Source organism: Somniosus microcephalus, chromosome 12 (genome assembly GCF_052327205.1).
Source record: "Somniosus microcephalus isolate GS21.2 chromosome 12, FLI_Smic_1.0, whole genome shotgun sequence".
Classification (NCBI taxonomy): Eukaryota; Metazoa; Chordata; class Chondrichthyes; order Squaliformes; family Somniosidae; genus Somniosus; species Somniosus microcephalus.
The window spans coordinates 204647911-204674524 of NC_140998.1; the positions used below are offsets into that span (position 1 = coordinate 204647911).

The 26614-nt window shown below is 43.4% G+C and overlaps 1 protein-coding gene across 4 annotated transcripts; it reads right to left on the reverse strand.

Annotated features, from left to right (window-relative positions):
* Window positions 1–2823: 2823 nt before the first annotated feature.
* Window positions 2824–25445, reverse strand: LOC147109953 (myelin-associated glycoprotein-like). 4 transcript variants are annotated; one of them, XM_086003948.1, is made up of 8 exons: window positions 24829–25445; window positions 24144–24434; window positions 20399–20710; window positions 18674–18955; window positions 11315–11602; window positions 9856–9955; window positions 5328–5413; window positions 2824–4229 (listed from the first exon to the last, which is right to left on the reverse strand). In XM_086003948.1, the coding sequence occupies exons 1-7, from the start codon at window positions 24869–24871 to the stop codon at window positions 5347–5349; spliced, it is 1383 nt and encodes a 460-aa protein (XP_085860074.1). In that variant the 5' UTR covers window positions 24872–25445; the 3' UTR covers window positions 2824–4229; window positions 5328–5346. The 4 variants fall into 4 exon arrangements, with proteins under 4 accessions (XP_085860074.1, XP_085860073.1, XP_085860072.1 ...); XM_086003947.1 differs by having other exon boundaries at window positions 18674–18931; window positions 24054–24434; XM_086003946.1 differs by having other exon boundaries at window positions 24054–24434.
* Between the last annotated feature and the right edge of the window lie 1169 nt (window positions 25446–26614).

Sequence of the window (26614 nt, forward strand, 5' to 3'; positions counted from 1 at the left end):
TGCTCCACACAAGACCCAGCTGGCTTTGAGAATTTCAGCTGATGTGATGTGTGGTCAACTTCGGGGCACAGTTTATGTGCGTGTTCAGTGTCTATTACAGTGTGGCTGCACCGAGGTGGGTTTGTTTACATCGTGTGTCAGTATAGCACCAGAGCAGAGGTGTGAAGTTCTGGGTTCTATTTAGAGCCCCCTTTAGCTGTGATTACGACAGCACACAGCCCGCTGCTATCTGTGACGTTCTTGGGTGTGAATCATTCTGGACAATAGAACCAGAATGAGTTTATCCGCATATACTACATGCTGCATCCTGAATGGACCTGTTGTGTTTGCAGCTCTGTGTTTAAACTGCACTGCAAAGTGAGAGCTCAGAGTTGACAGTGAATTACAGGAAACATGTGTCGGAGATAGGCTGCAACACTGAGCGCGATTCTCTGACCCACCATCGCTGCATGTTCGGCCCAATGCTTGGAGAATGGGATTGTACATTTATCCCTACAATTAGAAAGTAAGATACAAGGAAGATGACACTGCCTCCATATCAGGACAATAGGTGCATGGGATCTCCATCACCTCCAAGTTCCCCTCCAAGTCACAACCCACCCTGACTATGAAATATATGACCATCCCTTGACCATCGCTGGGTCAAAAACTGGAACTCCCTCCCCAGCAGCAGTATGGGAGCACCTTCACCACACGGACTGCAGCGTTTCAAGAAGATGGCACACCAATACCTTCTCAAGGGCAGCTGGGGATGGGCAATAAACGAGGCCCTGCCAGCGACGCCCATATCCCGAGAATGAATTTAAATATGCCCCTTTATGTTTCCATGCCCTTCCCATGTTGCAATCTTGCCCCTGTATTGAAGTTCTTGCCTATTATAGAAATGCATTACCGCCAGTACCTTTAAAAAACTGCCCATTTTTAACTTGCAAGTCTAACAAAGAATGTATGCGGTATTTTAGACCAGAGCGGGAGCACTGGCCGATCTTTATGTGCCTGAAGTCATGTTTGTTCCTTGTGCTCAGTGTGATTGAGAAAAGCTTCTTATTCCAACACCGCCACACAGTGGCCGACCGAATGTATTACATGGGCTATTTGTCACAAATCGTCAGACACATCTGAGCCCAACTGAGGCGGACATCTTGTATCATGCCAAGAGAAACTCCTAGTCCACTTCACCCTCCCCAACATAGACTATAGAAACGTGTTACAGCGTGTGCAGAGCGAAGCAGCTGTGGCCGGATTATTTCTTCTTCCTGATGCAATGCACTGTCCACCTTAGTCCAACAGATGTGACGTGCGCTGCGATCTGTTCGCTTTCCACCCATTATCTCGACAGAAGGAAGCGCTCCAGCTGCCATTTCAATCACTATGGAGACCAGGCCCATGAACCTTCAGTTATCCAAGCTAAACACATCCGGAACAAGGTTTAAAGCTTGCTACGCCCCTCTTGTTAAGACACTCTGCTCTTACAGGCACACACAGTCTGGCTGTATTAGGTTGAATTATAGTAAAGGGTGGAGTTTTACCAAGGGGACTCGCTGCGACTTTTCATGCAAATCATTCTGTTTGATGCTTGGAACACGTAGTTATTTTGTGGAAATCACAGTGTTTTTACATTGAATTGGGACATTGCAATCTGTTAGACTGTGATGGCAAATAAGTTATTGTTGACTTTTGCACTGAATTTCAGGAAACCGTACTGACCCGCCTCTCTAAAATTCCTGTTCTGATGTTTAGTTGTAGAATTAGAGAATAATAGATTTCTCCAGTGTCTTGGAATGTACATCTCTTGCTATAAACTCTGTAAGTGCTTCAGGACGTTTTGTACATCAAGACATTATGTTGAAGTTGATTTACTTAAGGGGTTGTACCTCACCAAATATATTTCACATTGGCAGTGCTTAGTAGATTGGCAATGGACACATGTAGATTTCCCATTCATATTGCAGACGGGGCTATCAAATGAACATTCCTGATGGCACCTGGATCACGCATTGTAACTCGAAGTGGGTGGTCTGAGTGGACTACCTGTGGCGATGTGTCATTTATCTATTGTGCCGTACAGTGGGAGCAGTTATTGATTATCCCTGAAGCCCAGTGTCTCATCCGTTGAATCTCACACTATGGTCGGCGAATGCATAACGGTAGGGAGATGGAGATTGTTCATTGTATCTCGCACTTTGAGCTGTAGATGCTGGTTTGGTACCTGCTCATATAGCCATGCTCTGATATCTAGCGGATTTGTTGTGCCAATTTACACCAGAGTAAATACATAATCTAATTTATATTCTAAATACCACTGACCTGACAGACAATAGTGTGAAGTGAGCAGATATTACACCACTGATAAAGAGGCAGAAATAACCAGAGTCCTATTATTATAACATATTTTATAATCTTATTTGTTCGGTTGGCTCTCTTGGCCTGAAGTAGAGAGTCAAAAGAAGCAGATTGCAGGAATATTCCTCTGGAGGCTGCGTTTTAGTGACAATGTGACCCTCATGGTAAGGTTTATTCCTATTGCAATCATATCACCCAGGGAACGTTTACGGATTCAGTGCTGAAGAAGGGAAGTGTTCCTGAAAAGAATTTCCAATGTCACTAACTAAATGGAATCCCCCAACTATATTCACACTGTGAGGACCACAAACAGATAAAAGGGGAGGTTTTGCAGTTGTTGGACAGAAGCCTTAACAGGAGCCTATTCCGTCAGTTGACTGCACCATGCCTGACCGGGGAAAGGTGGCTGCTTATTTTGAATGTATGTCAAGTGTTCCGCTCTCAGCTCAACTGAACTCAAGTAACAGATAACAAGGTAAATGATATATGATTTTTTAATAAAGCATTGGATACACTAAACAATAACAAATTGCGCGTTACATCGTTATCATCTTCTAACACTGGCCTCGCCATTTTTGAGCAAGAATCAATTATCTGAGGGGGATTGTCAGGGTAGATGCTGAGAGGATGTTTCTCCTCGAGGGGAAATCTAGAACTAGGGGGCATAGAGTCAGAATAATATGTCGCCCATTTAAAATGGAGATGTGGAGGAATTTCTTCTCTGAGAGTCGTGAATCTTTGGAATTCTTCACCCCAGGGAGCTATGGAGGCTGGGTCATTGAATATACTTAAGGTGGAGATAGACAGATTTTTTGAAATATCCGGGAGCCAAGGGTTATGGGGAGCGGGTAGGGAAGTGGAGCTGAGACCAAGATCAGATCCGCCATGATCTTATTGAATGGCGGAGCAGGCTCGAGGGGCCGAATGGCCTACTCCTGCTCCTATTTCTTATGTTCTTTTGTTCTGTACAGTTTGATAACGAGTTGAATCTAATACGTACAGCAATACTTGACATAACACCCAGATCCATTCTTTATAATGTGTTTGCTTACATTGTCCACTGATTCTGAATGTCTCTGTTGGAATTCACAACATGTTGATCAAAGTCCGGGTGTCGTAAAGGAAACTGATGGGAACTGATACTGAGCTGTGAAGGTTTATTACCCTGGGCTGGCAGAGGCCGACAAACTAATCCAGCTGACTATAGAGAGGTTCATCGTTGACCGCCAGGGTTGGCTATGAATGTAACAGAGGGAGATCCGCAATGGAAACACTGTTAACATTACTTAGGAAGACTGCTATTCTATTAAAGCACGTCAGAAACTGTTTCAAAGTTACACTGACCTTTAAAGCCCACGGCATTTGAGACACGTGGTTTGAATGAAAACATGTCTCATTGTAAATTTGTAAAATGAAAAGCAGAATTGAAAAATGCTAATAATTAACCTGAGAAATAAAACCATTTTCACAGCAATCCCTGGAATGTGAAGTATTTTCTATCACATGAACCGGCGGTGTTGAGATATTGATGAGCTCCATCAGTCCAAATGCATTAAAGCCCACTGAATTTGATTCAAACTTAATCACAGGGTATTCACTGGACTCCTCGTTCTGCAGATATCATTCATATTTTTGAAGACATCAAATATTCACCGATTGCGTGCAGACCCTCTACACTTTGCGCTAATTGTCGGATGTAGGCCATCTGATAGCAATATTTCTCTAATGGTCTTGTAACAGAAAGGAGTGGGCTAGATCGGGAGCAAGAGATACGGGTGTCAGTGTGCTTCCTGTTCCAGAATAACCCTCGTTCTCGCTTCTCTGAGCATTTTCCATTGTTCCCACTCAGTGAAGGACACATTCTGAGCTTTGGAACATGCAGACATCTGAAAAGACGAACAGGGAATAATCGACTGGTCCATCGAGCCTATCCACAACAGTCAGAACACAACAATGCATCATGACGACAGTATTCCCTCTCACCACCCTGCAATCTCTCGCGGGAGGCAGACATGTGTAAACAGCTCGCAGCCCATTCAGGAATCTGCAAAATTCTTCTCCAACCCCGAAGATAAACAAAACGAGTTCCAAGGGGATAACAGTGTCCATGAGGTAGATATCCCAACTAAGATTTATATACACTGATATTAACCTAAGGAAGGAATTCTTCCTTATGACTTATAAAGAAAGTTTCAGCAGGTTGGGCATATACTCATTCGAATTTAGAAGAATGAGAGGTGATCTTATCGAAACATATAAGATACTGAGGGGTTTCGACAGGGTAGATGCAGAGAGGATGTTTCCCCTCGTGGGGAAATCTGGAACTCGGGGGCATAGTTTCAGAATAAAGGGTCGCCCTTTTAGAACTGAGATGAGGAGGAATTTCTGCTCTCAGAGTGTCGTAAATCTGGGGAATTCTCTGCCCCAGAGAGCCGTGGAGGCTGGGTCATTAAATATATTTAAGGTGGAGAGAGACATGTTTTTGCAAGATAATGGAGTGAAGGGTTATGGGGAGCGGGCAGGGAAGTGGTTTTGACCCCAATATCAGCCATGATCTTATTGAATGGCGGAGCAGGCTCCAAGGGCCAAGTGGCCTATTCCTGCTCCTATTTCTTATGTTCTTATGTTGTTGGGAGACCAGTTCCTTTTTGAATTGGTGCAACGAATTTGCACTCATCACACGAGCCGGAAACTTATTACAATTGTTGAATAGCTCCTGGGTATAGAAAAACCACCAGACATCTAAAATAGCTTTAAGTTTTCAGCTGGCGAATTATCCAAATAAGTCCAGACCAGTGAAATTGCCCATGGTCCCATTTACCCGATCAATGGCCATTGCAACATTTCCCTGTTCATGGGGTGAGTTGGCCATTCCACCCTTTAAAAATACCGTCAAACCAGTTCCTATAATATCTATTTAACCCTTGGATATGTCTGCAATGTGATCCCAGACAATGGTCTCAACATTTCATCTCCTCACTTACCTCAGTTAATTGAGTTCTGTCACACACAGTATGTCGCTGCACCCTTGTCTGTAGGAGAGACTCCAACAGGGACATTTGCCTTCTTCCTAATTCCAAAGTTACAAATGAGGCACATCGTTTAATTACAGATAATTAGCTTTAATACATCACCCCGTGTACCTGTGTTGAGCCACAGGAAGCGCACTATAGTAACTCGTTCTTGTTAAAGTTTCCTGATTGGTGGGCCCTGATTTAATCCCCTTTTCTTTTCTGCCTCTACACTTCCCTAATTCCAAAGAAAGGACTCTCTCTATCTGATGAAGCTGGTTAAATCTATCTGGGGCAGGAGGGAGCTGTTCCATTGGGACGGGCTTCACTTGGCCAGTGCTGGGACTAGAGTCCTGGCGGATCATATAACTAGGCCTGTAGAGAGGGCTTTAAACTAACTAGTGGGGGGGAGGTTCCTAGAGAGCAAATAATAAAAATGACAACAGAGAAGGTCATAGACTTAGGTAGCAGTGGGGAAATTAAAAATCGGAGCGTGTCAGGAAGGGGCAGAAGGTATGGAGTAAAAGGTAAAGTAATAAAAAGGGCAAAAGCAGGAGCTAAGTGTCACAAAACATCTTTGAAAGTTCTCTATCTGAATGCACGTAGCATTCGTAACAAAATAGATGAGTTAATGGCACAAATAAATACATATGGGTATGATCTTGTGGCCATTACAGAAACATGGCTGCAGGGTGACAATGCCTGGGAATTAAACATACCAGGTTATTTAATGATCAGGAAGGACAGGCAGGAAGGAAGGGGAGGTGGGGTGGCTATGTTAATAAAGGAAGGAATCACTGTAATACAGAGAAATGATATTGGGTCAAAAGATCAGGATAATGAAACAGTTTGGGTGGAGGTAAGGAATAATAAGGGGAAAAAAACACAAGTGGGCATAGTCTATAGCCCTCCGAACAGTGGCAACTCTGTTGGATGGAGTATCAATCAGGAAATAGTTGAGGCTTGTAATAAGGGAACATCTATAATTATGGGGGATTTTAACTATCATATTAATTGGACAAACCAAATTGGGCAGGGCTGCCTTGAGGATGAGTTCATTGAGTGTATTAGGAATGGGTTTCTTGAGCAATATGTAACTGAACCGACCAGGGGGCAAGCAACCTTAGATCTGGTCCTGTGTAACGAGACAGGATTAATTAAAAATGTCCTAGTAAAGGATCCCCTTGGAGTGAGTGACCATAACATGGTTGAATTCCATATTCAATTAGAGGGTGAGAAGGTTGGATCTCAAACAAGCGTGCTAAGCTTGAATAAAGCAGACTATGAAGGTATGAGAGCGGAATTGAGTAGAGTGAATTGGGAAAATAGATTAAAGGGTAAGATGATACATGATCAGTGTTGTACATTTAAGGAGTTATTTTACAACTTCCAAAAAATATATATTCCACTGAGAAGAAAAGGGTGTAAAAGAAAAGACAGCCATCCGTGGCTAAGTAAAGAAATTAAGGACAGTATTCGACCAAAAACAAAGGCATATAAGGTAGCCAAATTTAGTGGGAGGATAGAGGATTGGGAAAACTTTAAAAGACAGCAAAAAATAACAAAAAGATTGATTAAGAAAGGGAAGATAGATTATGAAAGTAAATTAGCAAAAAATATAAAAACAGATAGTAAGAGTTTTTATAGTTATATAAAAAGAAAAAGGATGGCTAAAGTAAATGTTGGTCCCTTAGAGGATGAGACCGGGAAATTAATGGTGGGAAATATGGAGATGGCAAAAACACTGAATGAATATTTTATATCAGTCTTTACAGTAGAAGACACTAAGGATATCCCAACACTGGACAAACAGGGGGTTAAAGGGGGGGAGGAGATAAACACGATCAAAATCACTAAGGAAGTGGTACTCGGTAAAATAATGGGACTCAAGGCGGATAAATCACCTGGACCTGATGGCTTACATCCTAGGGTCTTGAGGGAAGTGGCGGTAGGGATTGTGGATGCAGCACGGTGACATAGTGGTTAGCACTGTTGCCTCACAGCGCCAGGGACCCGGGTTCAAATCCGGCCTCGGGTGACTGTCTGTGTGGAGTTTGCACATTCTCCCCATGTTTGCGTGGGTTTCCTCCGGGTGCTCCGGTTTCCTCCCACAGTCCAAAGATGTGCGGGTTAGGTTGATTGGCTGTGATAAATTGACCCTTAGTGTTAGGGGAATTAAATACATGGGGTTACGGGGATCGGGTGGGATATGTGTCGGTGCAGGCTTGATGGGCCTAAATGGCCTCTATCTGCACTGTGGGGTTTCTGTGATTTCTGTGATGCATTGGTAATAATTTTCCAAAACTCCCTTGACTCGGCAATGGTCCCGGCAGACTGGAAAACTGCTAATGTAACACCCTTATTTAAAAAGGGCAGTAGACAGAAGGCTGGAAACTATAGACCGGTTAGCCTAACATCTGTGGTAGGTAAAATTTTGGAGTCCATTATTAAGGAGATAGTAACAGGACATTTGGATAATCATAATTTAATAGGACAAAGTCAGCATGGTTTTATGAAGGGGAAGTCATGTTTGACAAATTTGCTGGAGTTCTTTGAGGAAGTAACATATAGGGTGGATAAAGGGGAACCAGTGGACGTAGTGTATTTAGACTTCCAAAAGGCATTTGACAAGGTGCCACACAAAAGATTATTGCTTAAGATAAAAAATCACGGGATTGGGGGTAATATTCTGGCATGGATAGAGGATTGGCTATCTAACAGAAGGCAGAGAGTTGGGATAAATGGTTCATTCTCAGACTGGCAATCAGTAAATAGTGGTGTTCCGCAGGGGTCAGTGCTGGGTCCCCAACTCTTTACAATCTATATCAATGATTTGGAGGAGGGGACCGAGTGTAACATATCTAAGTTTACAGATGATACTAAGATGGGAGGGAAAGTAGTGAGTGAGGAGGGCATAAAAAACCTGCAAGGGGACATAGACAGGCTAAGTAAGTGGGCAGAGATTTGGCAGATGGAGTACAATACTGGAAAGTGTGAGGTCATGCACTTTGGCAGGAAAAATCGTAGAGCGAGTTATTATCTTAATGTCAAGAAACTGGAAAGTACTGAAGTACAAAGGGATCTGGGGGTCCTGGTGCACGAAACTCAAAAGGTTAGTATGCAGGTGCAGCAAGTGATTAAGAAGGCCAATGGAATGTTGGCTTTCATTGCTAGGGGGACAGAATATAAAAATAGGGAGGTATTGCTTCAGTTGTACTAGGTGTTGGTGAGACCGCACCTGGAATACTGCGTACAGTTTTGGTGTCCATACTTAAGAAAGGACATACTTGCTCTCGAGTCAGTACAAAGAAGGTTCACTCGGTTAATCCCGGGGATGAGGGGATGGACATATGAGGAGAGGTTGAGTAGATTGGGACTCTACTCATTGGAGTTCAGAAGAATGAGAGGCGATCTTATTGAAACATATAAGATTATGAAGGGGTTGGATCGGGTGGATGCGGGGAAGATGTTCCCGATGATGGGTGAAACTAGAACTAGGGGGCATAGTCTTAGAATAAGGGGCTGCTCTTTCAAAACTGTGATGAGGAGGAACTACTTCACTCAGAGGGTGGTAGGTCCATGGAATATGCTGCCCCAAAAAGCTGTAGAAGCTACATCATTACATAAATTTAAAACAGAAATAGACAGTTTCCTAGAAGTAAAGGGAATTAAGGGTTACGGGGAGCGGGCAGGAATTTGGACTTGAGTCTAGGTTCGGATTGGTCATGGCCCTGTGGGTAGCGGAGCGGGCCCAGGTGCCGTGTAGCCTGATCCTGCTCCTATTTCGTGTGTCTAATTCTGTTAGATTCAGGAGATGGTTCTGTGATAGTGGATTGGCGGTTAGGATCAGATCAGCCATGATCTTATTGAATGGCGGAGCAGGCTCGAGGGGCCGATTGGCCTACTCCTGCTCCTATTTCTTATGTTCTTATGTTCTTATGATCTGCTTTGACATTCACAACTGCAGTGTTCACTGGACATTTTATGGATGGTAAGCGAGCGCCCCCTACTGGTGCAGAATAACCATTGCAACTTCCAAAACGTCATAAAAATGCACCGGAATTTGTCCTTTAATGTCCAGCAATGGTTCTGTGGAGCATTTTATGACCTCCTGAGTCATGAGGTCTTCCGCCACTGTGGCCACGGGACCTTTGAGCAACCCGACCGTGTAGAGTTTAAATTGTCTGGTATGAACTACAGCGTCTCCGCTCAAGTGTCAGAATAGATTCTGTACTCTCGTTCCTGATTTACATTCTTTGAACTCACAGCTGAAAAAACAGTCATGTGAGGCTGAACTTCAGACATTCTCCTACTTTCCCCTCACAAGACACCTAAACTCCAGCAAGCCTTCCCTTTACAACACTTCTCTGAGATTCAGGGTCAATGATATCTGGGGTTAAACACAATTAAGCAATAGTTGCTCATAGGATGAAATCCTGATGTCAAGATCTTTTGAAATCTGCCTTATCAAAGCACGAGTATAAGTAATTATGAACCATACCTGTGTGAATCCATGTCTATCGTCACCAAGACAACGATGGCAATCAGAATGAAAACTGCGGCGACGGCTCTGATTGGCATGACAATTCTCCAAAATGATCCTAAAATATTCAAAAAATACCCGTGCTCTTCATTATTGCTCTACCATTATACCAAAATTCAAGATAGCATTTAACAGAATGTATAGGAATCTGTTAAGAAAAAAATTAACTTGCATTTATACAGTTCTTTTTGTGACGTCTCAAAGCGCTTTACAGACAATGAAGTACTTTTGAAGTGTAGTCACTGTTGTAATGTCGAGAACGTGGCCGCCAAAATTGCGCACAGCAAGCTCGCACAAACAGCCATAAGGTAAATGAGCAGCTAATCTGTTTCAGTGTTATTGGTTGAGGGATAAATATTGGCCAGGGCACCAGAGAGAACTCCCCTGCTCTTCTCCAAAAGATTAAACATTACAGTCTCACTGAGAGACTGTATCAACCCGCGCCGCATACTCGGATCTGCTCGCTTGCTATCTGATATGGTAATTCAGTGTATAACCTGCTCTTTCAGTTATCTAAGTTATTTTGGCTCAATTGTCATACTTTATCTTTCTCTCAGAATATATTCAGGGCAACAAAACCGGCAGTAGGCTGAAATAACTGCATGGAAGGAAAGTTGAATTGAGCCTTTGTGAATTGAATAATCGACTGTTCCCCACTAACACTGCAGTGAGAGGAAACATGAATTCATAGAGTGTGTCACTAATTCAGAAGGTTCTGTTTTATTAAAGATTGCACGCTGATTCTAGCGTTTTTTTTACCCCTCCTATCTTCACAAAAACAAAGCGACAAAAGTCAAATTCAGGTACCAGAGTATAAACTTTACTTGGATTCTTCCCATCGGTGAGTTAGCGCTCAGTCATGAACCAGCCCCAAACACTACGGAAGTTAAAAATGGATTCTGTCCTACGTTATAAAACTTATAAAATTCTAACAGGACTGGACAGACTGGATGCAGGAAGGATGTTCCCGATGGCCGGAGAGTCCAGAACCAGTGGTCACAGTCTATGGATAAGGAGTAAGCCATTTAGGACAAAGATGAGGAGTAATTTCTTCACCCAGTGAGTGGTGAACCTCTGGAATTCTCTACCACAGAAGGCAGTGGAGGCCTATTCATTAAATATATTCAAGAAGGAGTCGGATATATTTCTTAAGGCTAAAGGGATCAAGGGATATGGGGAGAAGGCAGGTTCAGGGTACTGAAATTGGATGACCAGCCATGATCGCATTGAATGACGGAGCAGGCTCGAGGGGCCGAATGGCCTACTCCTGCTCCTATCTTCTATGTTTCTATATTACTGATAAGAATGGTATTCAGCTCAGTGGAACTGGTAATTGCTGACACTAACAGTTAGTCACTGACATGTGATGGACCAAACCGTCTGCAGTACTTAATTGACAGGAAAATGCAATATATACCTCCAGGTTGGAGCTGGTATTTGCCGACACTAACGCCATGCTCGTTTACTCCAAAACATGAGATCAGGTGCCCAGCTCCAGTTGGGTGAGTCAGTGTCAGGGAGCTCTGCACCAGGTGACGATTCAACTCCGAGGAGAGGATATTGATATCTGGCCTGTTCGCAGTGATGTTTCTCCCATTGATGCCCCAGGTGATGTTTGCTGGGGGATTGGCTCTGACACTGCAGGTACAACGAACCCCACTCTCAGAACTGGTGCAGATCGGGCCTGATACTAGAGTGGGTTTATCTAAAAAAAGAAATGCCAGCTTGAGATAGTTTCCATCAAGCAGTTTGCAGTGTCTAAATAGAACCAATTTCGGCGTTTAGATTAAGTAGAAAGGTCGCCGCACATAACGAGTGTGATTAGGGCCATTCAATGTTACGTTCGTTTAAAGCTTCATCCGACTTTACTTTCCCCTAATTTCTAGCAAGGCAATAACTCAGGTACGAAATTGCATCGAGCCAATGAGAAGTCAATGAATCCATATATTTCCTGGAGCAACATGTGTGATGAGAGGGTTGTCACAAAGGATGTGCCCGATGGTCGGGGAGTCCAGAACCAGGGGTCACAGTCTAAGGATAAGGGGTAAGCCATTTAGAACAGAGATGAGGAGGAATTTCTTCACCCAGAGATTGGTGAACCTGTGGAATTCTCTACCACAGAAGGCAGTAGAGGCCAATTCATTGAATATTTTCAAGAAGGAGTTGGATATATTTCTTAAGGCTAAAGGGATCAAGGGATATGGGGAGAAAGCAGGAACTGGGTACTGAATTTGGATGATCAGCCATGATCTCATTGAATGGCGGAGCAGGCTCGAGGTGACGAATGGCCTACTCCTGCTCCAATCTTCTATATTCTATGAGAAGAGATGCAGTAGATTGGGTTTATACTCGCTGGACGTTAGACGAATGAGAGGTGATCACATTGAAACATATTAGATTCTGTGGGGGATTGACAGGGTAGATGCTGAGAGGTTGTTTCCCCCGGCGGGAGAGTATGGAACGAGGAGGCACAGTCTCAGGATAAGGGGTCGGCCAATTAGAACAGCGGCAGCGGCGAGGCTCCGATTCAAAAATGACAAAAAAATCAGAGTGACGTCACAGGAGAGCAGGTAGGTGATTGGTTGATGAGTCTTACAGCTCTTTCTTGCTCCCCAAGTTAGGGAAGGGGTTAAATTAAGAGCTGAGGAACTCTAACTTCCAATACTTATTAAATTGGTAACTCAAAATAGGTAAAATAATCAAACAATAAAACTGGAATATCGATTGAATAAAAGCTTTCACTAATTAATTCTAAAATAAAACAAGGTTAGAGATGATGGCGTAACTGCAGCATGTGGGAGTTTGTGGAGTGTATCACGATCCCGAGCAACAACATCTGCAGTAAGTGTCTGCAAACTTAGGAATCTCGGCCCAGAATTGTTGAGCTGGATTACGAGCTGCAGACATTGCGATGCATCAGGGAGGGGGAGAGTTACCTGGAAACTTTGGTACAGGGGGCAGTAACACCCGTTGTGTTAAGTATTACTTTAGAGTTCGTCAGTGGTCAGGGACAGGAGGATGTGACTGGGAGTCAGGAAGCTATGGGGACCCAGGATGAAGTGATGGAGGAGGATTTGCCCTGGGCCTTGTCCAACAGGTACGAGGTAATTGCTACCTTTATGAATGAGGGAAAGGACCGCAAGGCGGATGAGCAAACTGACCATGGCACCGTGGTAGAGGGGGCCATTCAAGTAGGGGGAGAAGGAATAAATGTGGTAGTAGTAGGGGACAATATATTCAGGGGGATAGATACTGTTCTCTGCAGCTGCGAAAGAGAGTCCCAAATGCTGTGTTGCCTGCCAGGTTCCAGGTTTAAGGAGATCTCCTCACAGCTGGAGAGGAACTTGGAGTTGGAGGGGGAGAATCCAGTTGTCATGGTCCATGTAGGAACCAACGACATAGGTAGAACTAAGAATGGTGTTCTGCTGAGGGAGTTTGAGGAGCTAGGATCTAAATTAATAAGCAGAACAACAAGGGTAATAATCTCTGGATTACTACCTGAGCCACACGCAAATTGGCATAGGTTCAAGCAGATCAGAGAGTTAAATGCGTGGTTTAAAGTGTGTGTGGGAAGAAGGGTTTTCAATTCATGTGGCAGTGACATCCATAGATAGGGCATTTACCAAAAAAAAGGGGGAGGGGTCAGTTGAGGGGAAATTTAGAAATCTAAAAAGAAAAGTGAAGGCAAGAGAGCAGTGTAGCGATTTGGGTAAAAATTGAAGAGTGTGACAGGTATGGGTGGAAAGTTTAATGGTAGCAGTGCAGCAGGGATTAAGGTCAAAGCAGGGATTAATGGTAAAAAAAAATGCTCTTTATCAGAAAGCGCGACGCATTCATAACAAGATAGATGAACTAGTGGCACAAATAGAATTAAATGGGTTTGAACTACTAGCAAGTAGTGGTTGCAAAGTGACCAAGGTTGGGAACTAAATGTTCCAGGGTACTTGACATTTTAAAAAGAAAGGCGCAATGGAAAAGGAGGGGGAGTTGCCCTGATAATAAAGAATGACATATGGAATGTATAGACAAAGGATCGCGGCTTGGAAGATCAGGAAGTAGAATCATATGGGTGGAGATAAGGAATAACAAGGGGCAGAAAACACTGGTGGGAATAGTATATAGGCATTCTAACAGCAGCTATATCGTTGGACAGAATATTACCCAGGAAATAGTAGGAGCTTGTAACAAAGGTAATGCAATAATCGTGGGGGACATTAATTTTCATATAGACTGGACAAATCTGGAGGACGAGTTCATGGAATGCATTCGGAACAGTTGCCTTGAACAATGCGTCACGGAACCAACCGTGAATCAGGCTATTTTCAATCTTGTATTGTGTAATGAGACAGAGTTAATCAATAATCTCATAGTAAAGGATTCTCTGGGGCAGAGTGATCATAATATGATAGAATTTCAAATATAGTTTGAGAGTGACTTACCTAGGTCCGAAACTAGTGTCTTAATCTTAAATAAAGCCAATTTCATGTGTATGAGGGGCGAGTTCGTTAAGGTAGATTGGAAAAATAAATTAAAATGTATGATGGCAGATAAGCAGTGGCTAGAATTTAAAGAAATATTTCATAATTCTCAACAAAAATACATTCCATTGAGAAACAAAAACTCCACGGGAACAGTGATCCAACCTTAACTGGCATGGTAGATAAAAGGGAATCAGTGGATGTAGTATATTTGGATTTCCAAAAGCATTGGATAAGGTGCCACATAAAACGTTATTACACAAGATTGGGGCTCATGGGGTTGAGGGTAATATAATAGCATGGATAGAGAATTGGTTAACAGACAAAAAACAGAGAGTCGGGATAAACAGATCTTTTTCAGGTTGGCAGGCTGCAACTAGTGGGGTGCCGCAAAGATCAGTGTTGAGGCCTCAGCGATTTGCAATCTATATATTAATGACCTAGATGAAGGGACCGATTGTAATGTATCCAAGTTTGCTGACGATACAAAGCTAGGTGGGACAGTAAGCTGTGAGGAGAACACAAAGGATCTGCAAAGGGATATAGATAGATTAAGTGAGTGGGCAGTAAAGTGGCAGATGGGGGATAATATGGGGAAATTGGACGTTATTCACTTTGGTCGGTAGAATAGAAACACAGATGATTTTTTAAATGGTGAGAACATTTCAAATGTTGGTGTTCAGAGAGATTTGGGTGGCCTCGTGCAGGAAACACAGATAGATAGCATGCAGGTACTGCAAGCAATAAGAAAGGCAAATGGCATGTTGGCCTTTATTGCAAGGGGGTTGGAGTATAAGAGTAATGAAGTCTTGCTACAATTGTACAGGGCCTTGGTGAAATCACACCTGGAGTGCTGTGCACAGTTTTCGTCTGCTTATCTAAGGAAGGATATATTTGCCTACGAGGTGGTACAACGAAGATTCACTAGATTGATTCCTGGGATGAGAGGGCTGTCCTATGAGAAGAGATGGAGTAGATTGATCCTATACTCTCTGGAATTTAGAAGAATGAGTGCTGATCTCATTGAAACATACAAGATTCTGAAGGGTGCCAGGGTAGAAGCTGAGAGGTTGTTTCGGCCTGGCTGGTGTGCCTAGAACTAGGCGTCACTGTCTCAGGATAAGGGGTAGGCGATTTAAGACTGAGATGAGGAGACATTTCTTCACTCAGAGGGTTGTGAATTTTTGGAATTCTCTGCCCCAGAGGGCTATGAATGCTGAGTCTTTGAGTATATTCAAGGCAGAGACAGATAGATTTGTGGATTCATGTAGAATCAAGGGATATGGAGATCGGACGGGAAAGTGAGGTCGATGATAACCCATGACCTTATTGAATAGCGGAGCAGGCTCGAGGGTCCGTATGGCCAACTCCTGCTCCTATTTCTTATGTTCTTATGTTCAACTGACAGAGATGAGAAGGAATGTCTTCACTCAGAGGGTTGTGAATCTTTGGAATTCTCTACCACAAAGCACTGTGGATGCTGAGTCATTGGTTATATTCAAGGTTGAGATGGGTAGATTATTGGGCTCTAGGGAGATAAAGGGATATGGGGATCGGGAGGGAAAGTGGAGTTAAGGTCAAAGATCAACCATGATCTTATTGAATGGTGGAGCAGGCTCGAGGAGCCGAATGGCCGAATCCTGCTCCTAATCCTTATGTACTTATGATCTTATGTTGTGAGTTTTCCCTGAGTTACAATCTTGTAAACAAACCTGGTTAACTCCTCCAGCTTGTAATTTCTGCAAAACATTTCAATAACTTCGGATCAGTTTTTGTCTTTATTTAACGTTATAAATTTCCACCGTTGTGCTGGACTAAAATGTTTCTGCACTTCAGTGTTTTGTGACTGGAAGGCTGTTTCCAGTGGGATTCCACAGGGCTCAGTACTGGGTCCTTTGCTCTTTGTGGTATATATCAATGATTTAGACTTGAATGTAGGAATTATGATTAAGAAGTTTGCAGAAGATGCAAAAACTGGCCGTGTGGTTGATAATGAAGAAGAAAGCTGTGGACTGCATAAAGATATCAATGGACTGGTCAGGTGGGCAGAACAGTGGCAAATGGAATTCCATTTGGAGAAGTGTGATGTAATGCATTTCGGGAGGGAAATTCAAGGGAAGGCAAGGGAATACACTATAAATGGTAGGACACTGAGAAGTGCAGGGGATCAGAGGGACGTTGGAGTGCATGTCCACAAATCCCTGAAGGTAGCAGGACAGGTAGATAAGGTGGTTTAAAAGACATACGGGATACTTGCCTTTATTAGCCGAGCTATTTAATATAAAAGCAACAGGTTATGCTTGAACTGTATAAAACACTAGTTAGGCCTCAGCTACAATACTGCATGAAGTTCTGGTCACCACATTACAGGAAGGATGAGCTTGCATTAGAGCGGGTGCAGAGGAGATTTACGGGGATGTTGCTTGGGCTGGGGAATTTTAGCTATGAGGAAAGATTGCATATGCTGGGGTTGTTTTCTTTCGAACAGAGGAGGCTGACAGGAGACCAAATTGAGGTGTATAAACGTATGAGATGGGCTAAATAGAGTGGATAGAAAGGAACTATTTTCCTTAGCAGAAGGGTCAATAAACAGGGGCATAGATTTAAAGTAAATTGCTAGAAGGCTTAGAGGGGAGTTGAGTGATTTTTTTTCACCCAGAGGGTGGCGGGGGGGGGTGGAACTCACTGCCTGAATGGGTGGGAGAGGCAGAGACCCTCATCACATTTAAAAAGTACTTGAATGTGCACTTGAAGTGCTGTAACCTACAGGGCTACGGACCGAGAGCTGGAAAGTGATATTAGGGTGGATAGCTTCTTTATGGGCCTGCATGGACAAGATGGGCCGAATGGCCTAGTTCTGTGCTGTAAATTACTCTCATTTTATGATTCAGGGCCGTTGGGATCAGTCCGTCGTACAGAAATTCTGGCGTTGCAATCCCACATATTCATTCAGTTGGTTTTAACCAATCAGAAATACATTCTACCTGGAGTTGTGTATTGGGGTCTCCAGTTGGTTTTTAACCGTGTCTTTTACTCAATGAATTTGGTTCAACTCTCCTTCCTTTACTGACATTTCAGGCAATATTACTGACGGATTTTGAGACAACTGTGTGAATACTGGGGGAAAACAACGATTCCTAATCACTTTAAGACGGGTTGATGTCCCAATATACATTTGATAGGTTGACACAGCACTTACATTGTACAGAAATCAGTGTGGAGCTGTTCGTTTTGCCCAAGTGATTGTCAGCCACGCACCAATATTCACCGTTATCTTCAGAACTAATGTTGTGGAATATCTGCTTCAGTTCTCCGGTGGAAGACCTGCTGATCACTTCACCATTTCGGACCAATGTTAAATACACCGGTACGTTCCCCTGGGCCGTGCAGTACAATGTTAAAGAGCTCCCTTCCACTGCCGCTATAGAGGAATTGATGGCTGGTTTTTGTGGGCCAGCTGGAAGAGATGAGGGGGATTGACAGGGTAGATGCTGAGAGGCTGTTTCCCCTGGCTGCAGATCCAGAACTCGGTGTCACCGTCTCAGCATAAAGGGTCGGCCATTTAAGACTGAGGTGAGGAGGAATTTCTTCACTCAGAGGGTTGTGAATCTTTGGAATTCTCTACCCCAGAGTGTTGTGAATGTTCAGTCATTGAGTACATTCAAGGCTGATACAGTTAGAGTTTTGGACTCTAGGGGATTCTTGGGATATGGAGATTGGGCGGGAAAGTGAACTTGAGGTCGAAGATCAGCCATGATCTTATTGAATGGCGGAGAAGGCTGGAGGAGCCGAATTGCCAACTTCTGATGCTAATTCATATGTTCCTATATTGTGAGAATTCCCGAGTTAAAATCTTGTAAATAATCCCGACCAACTCCTCCAACATGTCAATTCTGGTAAACACCTCAATAACTTCTGCTCAGTTTTTGTCTTTATTTAATTCTATAAATTTCTACCTTTGTGGTGGACTATAACGTTCTTACACTTCAGGGCCGCTGGGTTCAGTCTGCCGTACGGAAATTCTGGCGTTGCACATCCCAGATATTCATTCAGTTGGTTTTAACCAATCAGAAATATATTCGACCTGGAGTTGTGTATTGGGGTCTCCAGGTGGTTTTTAACACTGTATTTTACTCAATGAATTTGGTTCAACACCCCTTCTTTTACTGACATTTCAGGGAATATTACTGACGGATTTTGAGACAGTTGTGTGAATACTGGGGGAAACACCGATTCCTAATTACTTTAAGACGGGTTGATGTCCCAATATACATTTGATAGGTTGACACAGCTCTTACATTGTACAGAAATCAGTGTGGAGCTGTTCGCTTTGCCCAAGTGATTGTCAGCCACGCACCAATATTCACCGTTATCTTCAGAACTAATGTTGTGGAATATCTGCTTCAGTTCTCCTGTGGAAGACCTGCTGATCACTTCACCATTTCGGAACAACGTTAAGTTGCCCAGTATGTTCCCCCGGGCCGTGCAGTATAATAATAAAGAGCTCCCTTCCACTGCTGCTATAGAGGAATTGATGGCTGGTTTTTGTGGGCCAGCTGGAAGAGATGAGGCCATTGGTTCTAAATGGGGTTATCAGTGCAGATGAGGAAAATAAAACAATATATGTGACAACTAAAGAAGGATATTAAAGTAAGATATGGTGGTTATTTTGTAAACTATCAATTCAAAATGAAGCTCATGACTTTTAAGCACTAGATCTTAAGTTTATTTCAAAAATAAGCATTATTTCCCCTCTTATCTTCAAGGCAGCACGGTGGCATAGTGGTTAGCACTGTTGCCTCACAGCGCCAGGGACCCAGGTTCGAATCCGGCCTCGGGTGACTGTCTGTGTGGAGTTTGCACATTCTCCCTGTGTTTGCGTGGGTTTCCTCCGGGTGCTCCGGTTTCCTCCCACAGTCCAAAGATGTGCGGGTTAGGTTGATTGGCTATGATAAATTGACCTTTAGTGTTAGGGGGATTAAATACGTGGGGTTATGGGGATAGGGTGGGATATGTGTTGGTGTAGGGGTTACGGGGATCGGGTGGGATATGTGTCGGTGCAGGCTCGATGGGCCGAAATGGCCTCTATCTGCACTGTGGGGTTTCTGTGATTTCTGTGATTTCTGTGATTTGAAGAGTAGTATGCTTTCCCACGTAAGGTTCTATTCCTCCAGTACATCAACCAATTAGCCATTCCTCCCAGATTAAGTTGGGTGGATTTTCCCATCTCGTACACAGTGGTGCCGAGGCCAATTGTTGAACCCCGAGCACCGCCCCAGCTAAATTGCGCCACAGGTTAGCAAGACCATAAAAAAAGCATTAGGGTTTATTCCGAGTTGGATAGAATTGAAATGAAGGGAAGTTATGCTAAATCTGTATCGAACCTCAGTTAGACCACACTTAGAGAACTGCGTACAGTTCTGGTTGCCATATTATAAAAAGGATATAGAGGCACTGGAGAGGGTGCAGGGAAGAATTACAAGGATGATACCAGAAATGCGAGGGTATACATATCAGGAAAGGATGAACAGGCTGGGTCTCTTTAATCTTGAAAAAAGAAGGCTGTGGGTTGATCTAATAGAGGTCTTTAAAATTATGAAAGGCTTCCAGAGAGAATGTTTCAACTTGTGTGGAAGAGCATAACCAAAGGCCATCAATATAAGACACTCACCAAGAAATCAAATATGGAATTCAGAAGAAACATATTTCCCCAGAGAGTGGTGCGAATGTGGAACTCGCTACCACAGGGAGTGGTTGAAGTGAGTAGTATCGATGCATTTAAGGGGAGTGTGGACAAGCATATGGGGGAGAAGGGAATTGAGGGTTACGCTGATACAGTTAGATGAGGATAGACAGGAGGAGGCTCGAGTGGAGCATAAACACTGGCATGGACTGGTTGGGCCGAATGACCTGTTTCGATTACTTGATTATCCAGGCGAGCTATCACTCTATTTAGCATACAGACATCTATTGAACAGGTTCATCAATAACATGGTTGAATGAAGCATAGAGTAGGCACTTACGCTTAAGATCCAGTGTAAGGGTTTCTTCATCAGTAGCCGTGACACCGTCGACTATAAGTTTACATCCCAGCTTCTTCCCATGATGGTCCGGTGATGGGCTGAAGTTGAAAGTGGATGAAACCTTCTGGGAACCCTCGAAACTGTTATAATGTTCTTTTGAAGTTTTAATCTCTGGCACAAATTGAGGTACAACTTTGTCATGGGTCCACATCAATTCAAGGTTGGCGGACGGGCAACTGTGGGTAACAGAGCAGATCAGGTGTGCTGGCTTTCCTGAAATCAATTCCCCAGAGACTGATATCTGTGGTGTATCTGTAAGGAGAGAAGGACATTTGCATTACCGTATATTTTAATTTAAAAATAGCCAATTGTGTGCAAGTTGATTCAGCCAAAGGACTCTGAAACATGACCCTATGATATGGGGGCCTGTAAATGATGTGAGTGAAGAAATCCCTCCTAAGTATTGACCATGTCCTCTGACCCATCCATTAGAAGTACAAACCTTGATTTATTTTTCCACATTCTTGAGGGATTGGATTTTGACACACCAGTCTTTACTTTTATTCATTCATGGAATATGAGCATCGCTGAGAAGGACAGCATTTATTGCCCATCCCTAATTGCCATAGAGAAGGTGGTGATGAGCCAGCTTCTTGAACTGCTGCAGTCCGTATGGTGATGGTACTCCCACACTGCTGTTAGGGAGGGAGTTCCATGCATTTGACCTAGTGACGATGAATGTTTCGCGATATATTTCCAAGTCAGGATGCTGTGTGACTTGGAGGGGAATCTGGAGGTGCTGGTGTTCCCATGCACCTGCTAGAACATAAGAAGTAGGAGCAGGAGTAGGCCATACGGCCTCTCGGACCTGCGCCGCCATTCAATAGGATCATGGCTGATCTGAACCTAGATTCACGTCCACTTCCCTGCCCGCTCCCCATTAGCCCTTATTCCCTTATCAGCTAGGAAACTGTCTATCTCCATTTTAAATTTGTTTAATGTCGCAGCTTCCACAACTCTCTGAGGTAGTAAATTCCATAGATTTACTACCCTCTGAGTGAAGAAGTTTCTCCTCATCTCAGTTTTGAAAGGGCAGCCCCTTATTCTAAGATTATGCCCCCTAGTTCTAGTCTCACCCATCAGTGGAAACATCCTCACCGCATCCACCATTCAAGCCGCCTCACAATCTTATATGTTTCGATAAGATTGCCTCTCATTCTTCTGAATTCCAATGAGTAGAGGCCCAACCTACTCAACCTTTCCTCATAAGTCAACTCCCTCATCTCTGGAATCAACCGAGTGAACCTTCTCTGAACTGCCTCGAGAGCAAGTATATATTTTCTTAAATATGGAAACCAAAACTGTACGCAGTATTCCAGGTGTGGCCTCAACAGTACCCTGTATAACTGCAGCAAGACTTCCATGCTTTTATACTCCATCCCCCTTGCATTAAAAGCCAGGATTCCATTGGCCTTCCTAATCACCTGCTGTACCTGCATACTAACCTTCTGTGTTTCATGCACCAGGACCCCCAGATCCCTTTGTACTGTAACACTTTGCAGTTTCTCTCTATTTGGATAATAACTTGCTCTTTGATTTTTTCTGCCAAAGTGCATAACCTCACACTTTCCAAGATTATATTCCATCTGCCAGATTTTTGCCGACTCACTTAGCCTGTCTATGTCCTTTTGCAGGTTTTTATGTCCTCCTCACTCACTGCTTTCACTCCTATCTTTGTATCGTTGGCAAACTTGGATACGTTGCACTCGGTCCCTTCCTCCAAATCATTAATATAGATTGTAAAGAGTTGGGGTCCCAGCACCGACCCCTGCGGAACACCACTAGTTACTGATTGCCAGCCAGGGAATGAACCATTTAACCCAACTCTCTGTTTTCTGTTAGATAGCCAATCTTCCACCCATGCCAGTACATTGCCCCAATCCCATGGTTTTTTTTATCTTGTGCAGTAATCTTTTGCGTGGCACCTTGTCAAATGCCTTTTGGAAGTCCAAATACACCACATCCACTGGTTCCCCTTTATCCACACTGTTTGTTACATCCTCCAGGAATTCAAGCAAATTTGTCAAACACGACTTCCCCTTCGTAAAACCATGCTGACTCTGTCCGATTAAATTATGCTTATCCAAATGTCCTGTTACTGCTTCCTTAATAACGGACTCCAACATTTTACCAACCACAGATGTTAGGCTAATTGGTCTATAGTTTCCAGCCTTTTTTCTGCCTCCCTTTTTAAATAAGGGTGTTACATTAGCAGTTTTCCAATCTGCTGGGACCTTTCCTGAATCCAGGGAGTTTTGGAAAATTACCACCAATGCATCCATAATCCCTACTGCTACTTCTCTCAAGACCCTAGGATGTAAGCCATCAGGTCCAGGGGATTTATCTGCCTTTAGTCCCATTATCTTACATAGTACCACCTCCTTAGTGATTTTAATCGTGTTTAGCTCCTCCCCGCCTATTGCCCCCTGTTTGTCCAGTGTTGGGATATTTTTAGTGTCCTCTACTGTAAAGACTGATACAAAATATTTGTTCAGCGTTTCTGCCATCTCCATGTTCCCCACCACTAGTTTCCCGGTCCCATCCTCTAAGGGACCAACATTCACTTTAGCCACCCTTTTTCTTTTTATATAGCTGTAGAAACTCTTGCTCTCTGTTTTTATACTTTTTGCCAGTTTACTTTCATAATCTATCTTCCCTTTCTTAATTAATTTTTTAGTTATTCTTTGCTGGCTTTTAAATGATTCCCAATCTTCTATCCTCCCACTAGATTTGGCTACTTTATATGACCTTGTTTTCAGTCGGATACTATCCTTTATTACTTTACTTAGACATGGATGGCTGTCTTTTCTTTTACGCCCCTTTTTCCTCACTGGAATATATTTTTCTTGAAAGTTGTGAAATATCTCCCTGAATGTACACCACTGCTCATGTACCATCTTACACTTTAATCTATTTTCCCAGTCCACTTTAGTCAAGCTGCCCATGTTCTTCTAGGTGGAAGAGGTTGTGGGTTTGGGAGGTGCTGCCGAAGAAGCCTTGGCGAGTTGCTGCAGTGCATCTTGCAGATGGTACACACTGCAGCCATGGTGCGCCGGTGTTTAAGGCGGTCGATGGGGTGCCAATCAAGCGGGCTGCTTTGTCATGGATGGTGTCGAGCTTCTTGAGTGTTGTTGGAGCGGCACTCATCCAGGCAAGTGGAGAATATTCCATCACACTCCTGACTTGTGCCTTGTAGATGGTGGGAAGGCTTTGGGGTGTCAGGAGGTGAGACACTCGCCACAGAATACCTAGCCTCTGACCTGCTCTTGTAGCTGGTCCAGTTAAGTCCCTAGTCAATGGTGACCCCCAGGTTGTTGATGGTGGGGGATTCGGCGATGTTAATGCCGTCTAGCGTTGCACTTACTGACTGAACAACGCAGGGAGCTTCTGTAAGTTACTAAGAAAGCCAGCGCCCCATTTCAGTTCAAGTCAAAATATAACACATACCTAGGAATTATTCAATGGACCAGTGCTGACGGTGTAGCCTGTGACATGGGCCAAGAGTAACAAGAAATCTTTCCAAGTTAGGCTAAAATTAAATGTCACTGGCGAGATGGAATATAAACTACAAAAGGAACAAATCAAAAAAACTTACATAAGATGGAAAGAGTGACCTTAGATTTTGCAGAATATCCTTCTATATTTTTCTGGGCGTTGATGATCGTCAATTTGAAATAATAGTCACCTTCATCGCTCTTCGTGATATCCTTTAAACGTAATGAACATTGTTTCTTTCCAAAGTCGCCGGTGAACTCAGCTCGCCCTCTATAGTTCAAGGACACCTTGTCTGAATGCCGGGAATCATAGATAATCGAGAAACCTGATGTTCCAGGATCAGGAGACCCCTTGAACCACATACCCCCCGGATTGCGGCCAGAGGTGGGATAATCAAAAGTACACGGGATCTCTGCACATGACCCGCTCACTGCTGACACATTCCACGGCACCTTCACAGACCATCGTGAACTATGGACAACTGGTGAAAAAATAGAAATTAAGCACCCTTTAAAATCCGAAATAAAATCGCAATTAAAACATAAACTGACCGTCAAGTTAAATATTAATAATTTCCCCTTTAAAAACCCCACCAACATATTCATTAGTACATCAATTAAAACTCGTGAAATTTTCATTAAAACTCTTCAAATTCCAATAAGTATTCTACTGAAAGCCGATAAATCAGAGAGTAAATATTAAATCAATCTTATAAAATACAGGACAACATTGCGAAAAAATATACATTAAATGCGCAAATCGGTAATTTGTAAATACCAACAAAACATGTACTATCTCCACAAACAATGAATTGTTTAATTTCCCAAAAAATGGAGATTGCTTCTGACATTCATTGTTAAATATGAATATTTTACCTTCGCTAATTATCAGAATGGAGATAAATCTGATATTCTTCATGCCTGGAGGCGGTTCACGATGTCAAAATGACAGAAATTATTTTATCACAGAAAAGTCACATTTCTGCATTCCGTTCGCCAGTAATAGGCTGGAGTTCATAGCGAATCGAATCAGTGTATTAGGAGGTCAGCAGTTCGCCACCCACCAATCATTGGGAACCGCGATAGCTCAGACAGCTTGCGCCTCTCCTCAAATGTTGGTGATCTAAAGTGCTGGAAATCTGGGACACTTCCAATATGACAGAGTGCATCAGTGATCGGCCTCAGTTACAGGATATGTTGAGGCCCAGCCAATGCTGATTGATCTGACCAGAGATGCACCCAGCCCCCTCATCATCTGCACAGTTACAGGACAGGCGGTGGCACTTTAGATTGCAATATCTAAAATAGCCTCTCCACCAGCTGCAGACGCCCCGACACACAACTCCCAGAGACTGAGCTATTTATCAGCCCTTGAACTGTGAATGTTTGAAGTATGAAGCTGTGGTTAGTCCTGTAGCCATTGTCTACAGACGTGTGGGTTGATCACCTTCAGTAGTTCGGGGGCACAACACGTATCTAAAATGTCAAAAGATACAAAGGAGTTTTACAGTAAACAGGTTCAAGTGGGTAAAGTGCCATTTTTAGAAGTGACTCCATTGTTTATACTGACACTGGAGCGAGAGGAAATCTGCTGAAATTAACTCATTGAGATCCCAGTTGCTACAATGACGAGTTTATGAAGTTTCTGACTTTAATGCTAGAACTGTGAGGTGTGACGTGAGCTTTCAGATTTGGAGTGTCAATGCTGCTGGAAACAACGTGGATATTTTTATCCACGAGAACAAATCCCTGCCAATTGACCAATGGGATCAAACCCTGGATACAAACGGGAACCTCATTCGAACACACTCCAGCTTCAAACTGGGCACATTTGGAATCAGATTAAGAAGCAGAATAAGTTCAGATTAGTTGGAAAATAAACATAGACACATAGAAACATAGAAGATAGGAGCAGGAGTAGGCCATTCGGCCCCTCGAGCCTGTTCCACCATTCAATTCGATCATGGCTGATCATCCAAATTCAGTACCCTGTCCCTGCTTTCTCCCCATATCCCTTGATCCCTTTAGCCTTAAGAAATATATCCAACTCCTTCTTGAATATTGTTAATGAACTGGCCTCAACTACCTTCTGTGGTAGAGAATTCCACAGGTTCACCACTCTCTGGGTGAAGAAATCCCTCCTCATCTGCGTCCTAAATAGCTTACCCCTTATCCTTAGACTGTGACCCCTGGTTCTGGACTCCCTGGCCATCGGGAACATCCTTCCTGCATCTAGTCTGTCTAGTCCTGATAGAATTGTATAAGTTTCAATGAGATCCCCTCTCATTCTTCTAAACTCCAGCGAGTTTAACCCAATCGACACAACCTCTCCTCATACGTCATTCCTGCCATCCCAGGTATCAGTCTGGTGAATCTTCGCTGCACTCCCTCCATGGCAAGAACATCCTTCCTCAGATAAGGTGACCAAAACTGCACACAATACTCAAGGCGTGGTCTCACCAAGGCCCTGTACAACTCCAGCAAGACACCCTTGCTCCTGTACTCGAATCCTCTCGCTATGAAGGCCAACATACCATTTGCCTTCTTAACCGCCTGCTGCACCTGCATGCTTGCCTTCAGCGACAGGTGCACAAGGGCACACAGGTCTCGTTGCACTTCCCCTTCTCCCAATCTATTGCCATTCAGATAATAATCTGCCTTC

Bases quoted from the DNA above. Each gene is read 5' to 3' on its own strand.
- LOC147109953 (XM_086003946.1), bottom strand. From the start codon at position 24,871: ATGAAGAATATCAGATTTATCTCCATTCTGATAATTAGCGAAG. The intron at 24,435-24,828 runs GTAAAATATTCA...TTTTTTCACCAG, and splicing joins CATTCTGATAATTAGCGAAG to TTGTCCATAGTTCACGATGG. The intron at 11,603-18,673 runs GTAAGAGCTGTG...TTCTTTTTTTAG, and splicing joins CACACTGATTTCTGTACAAT to ATAAACCCACTCTAGTATCA.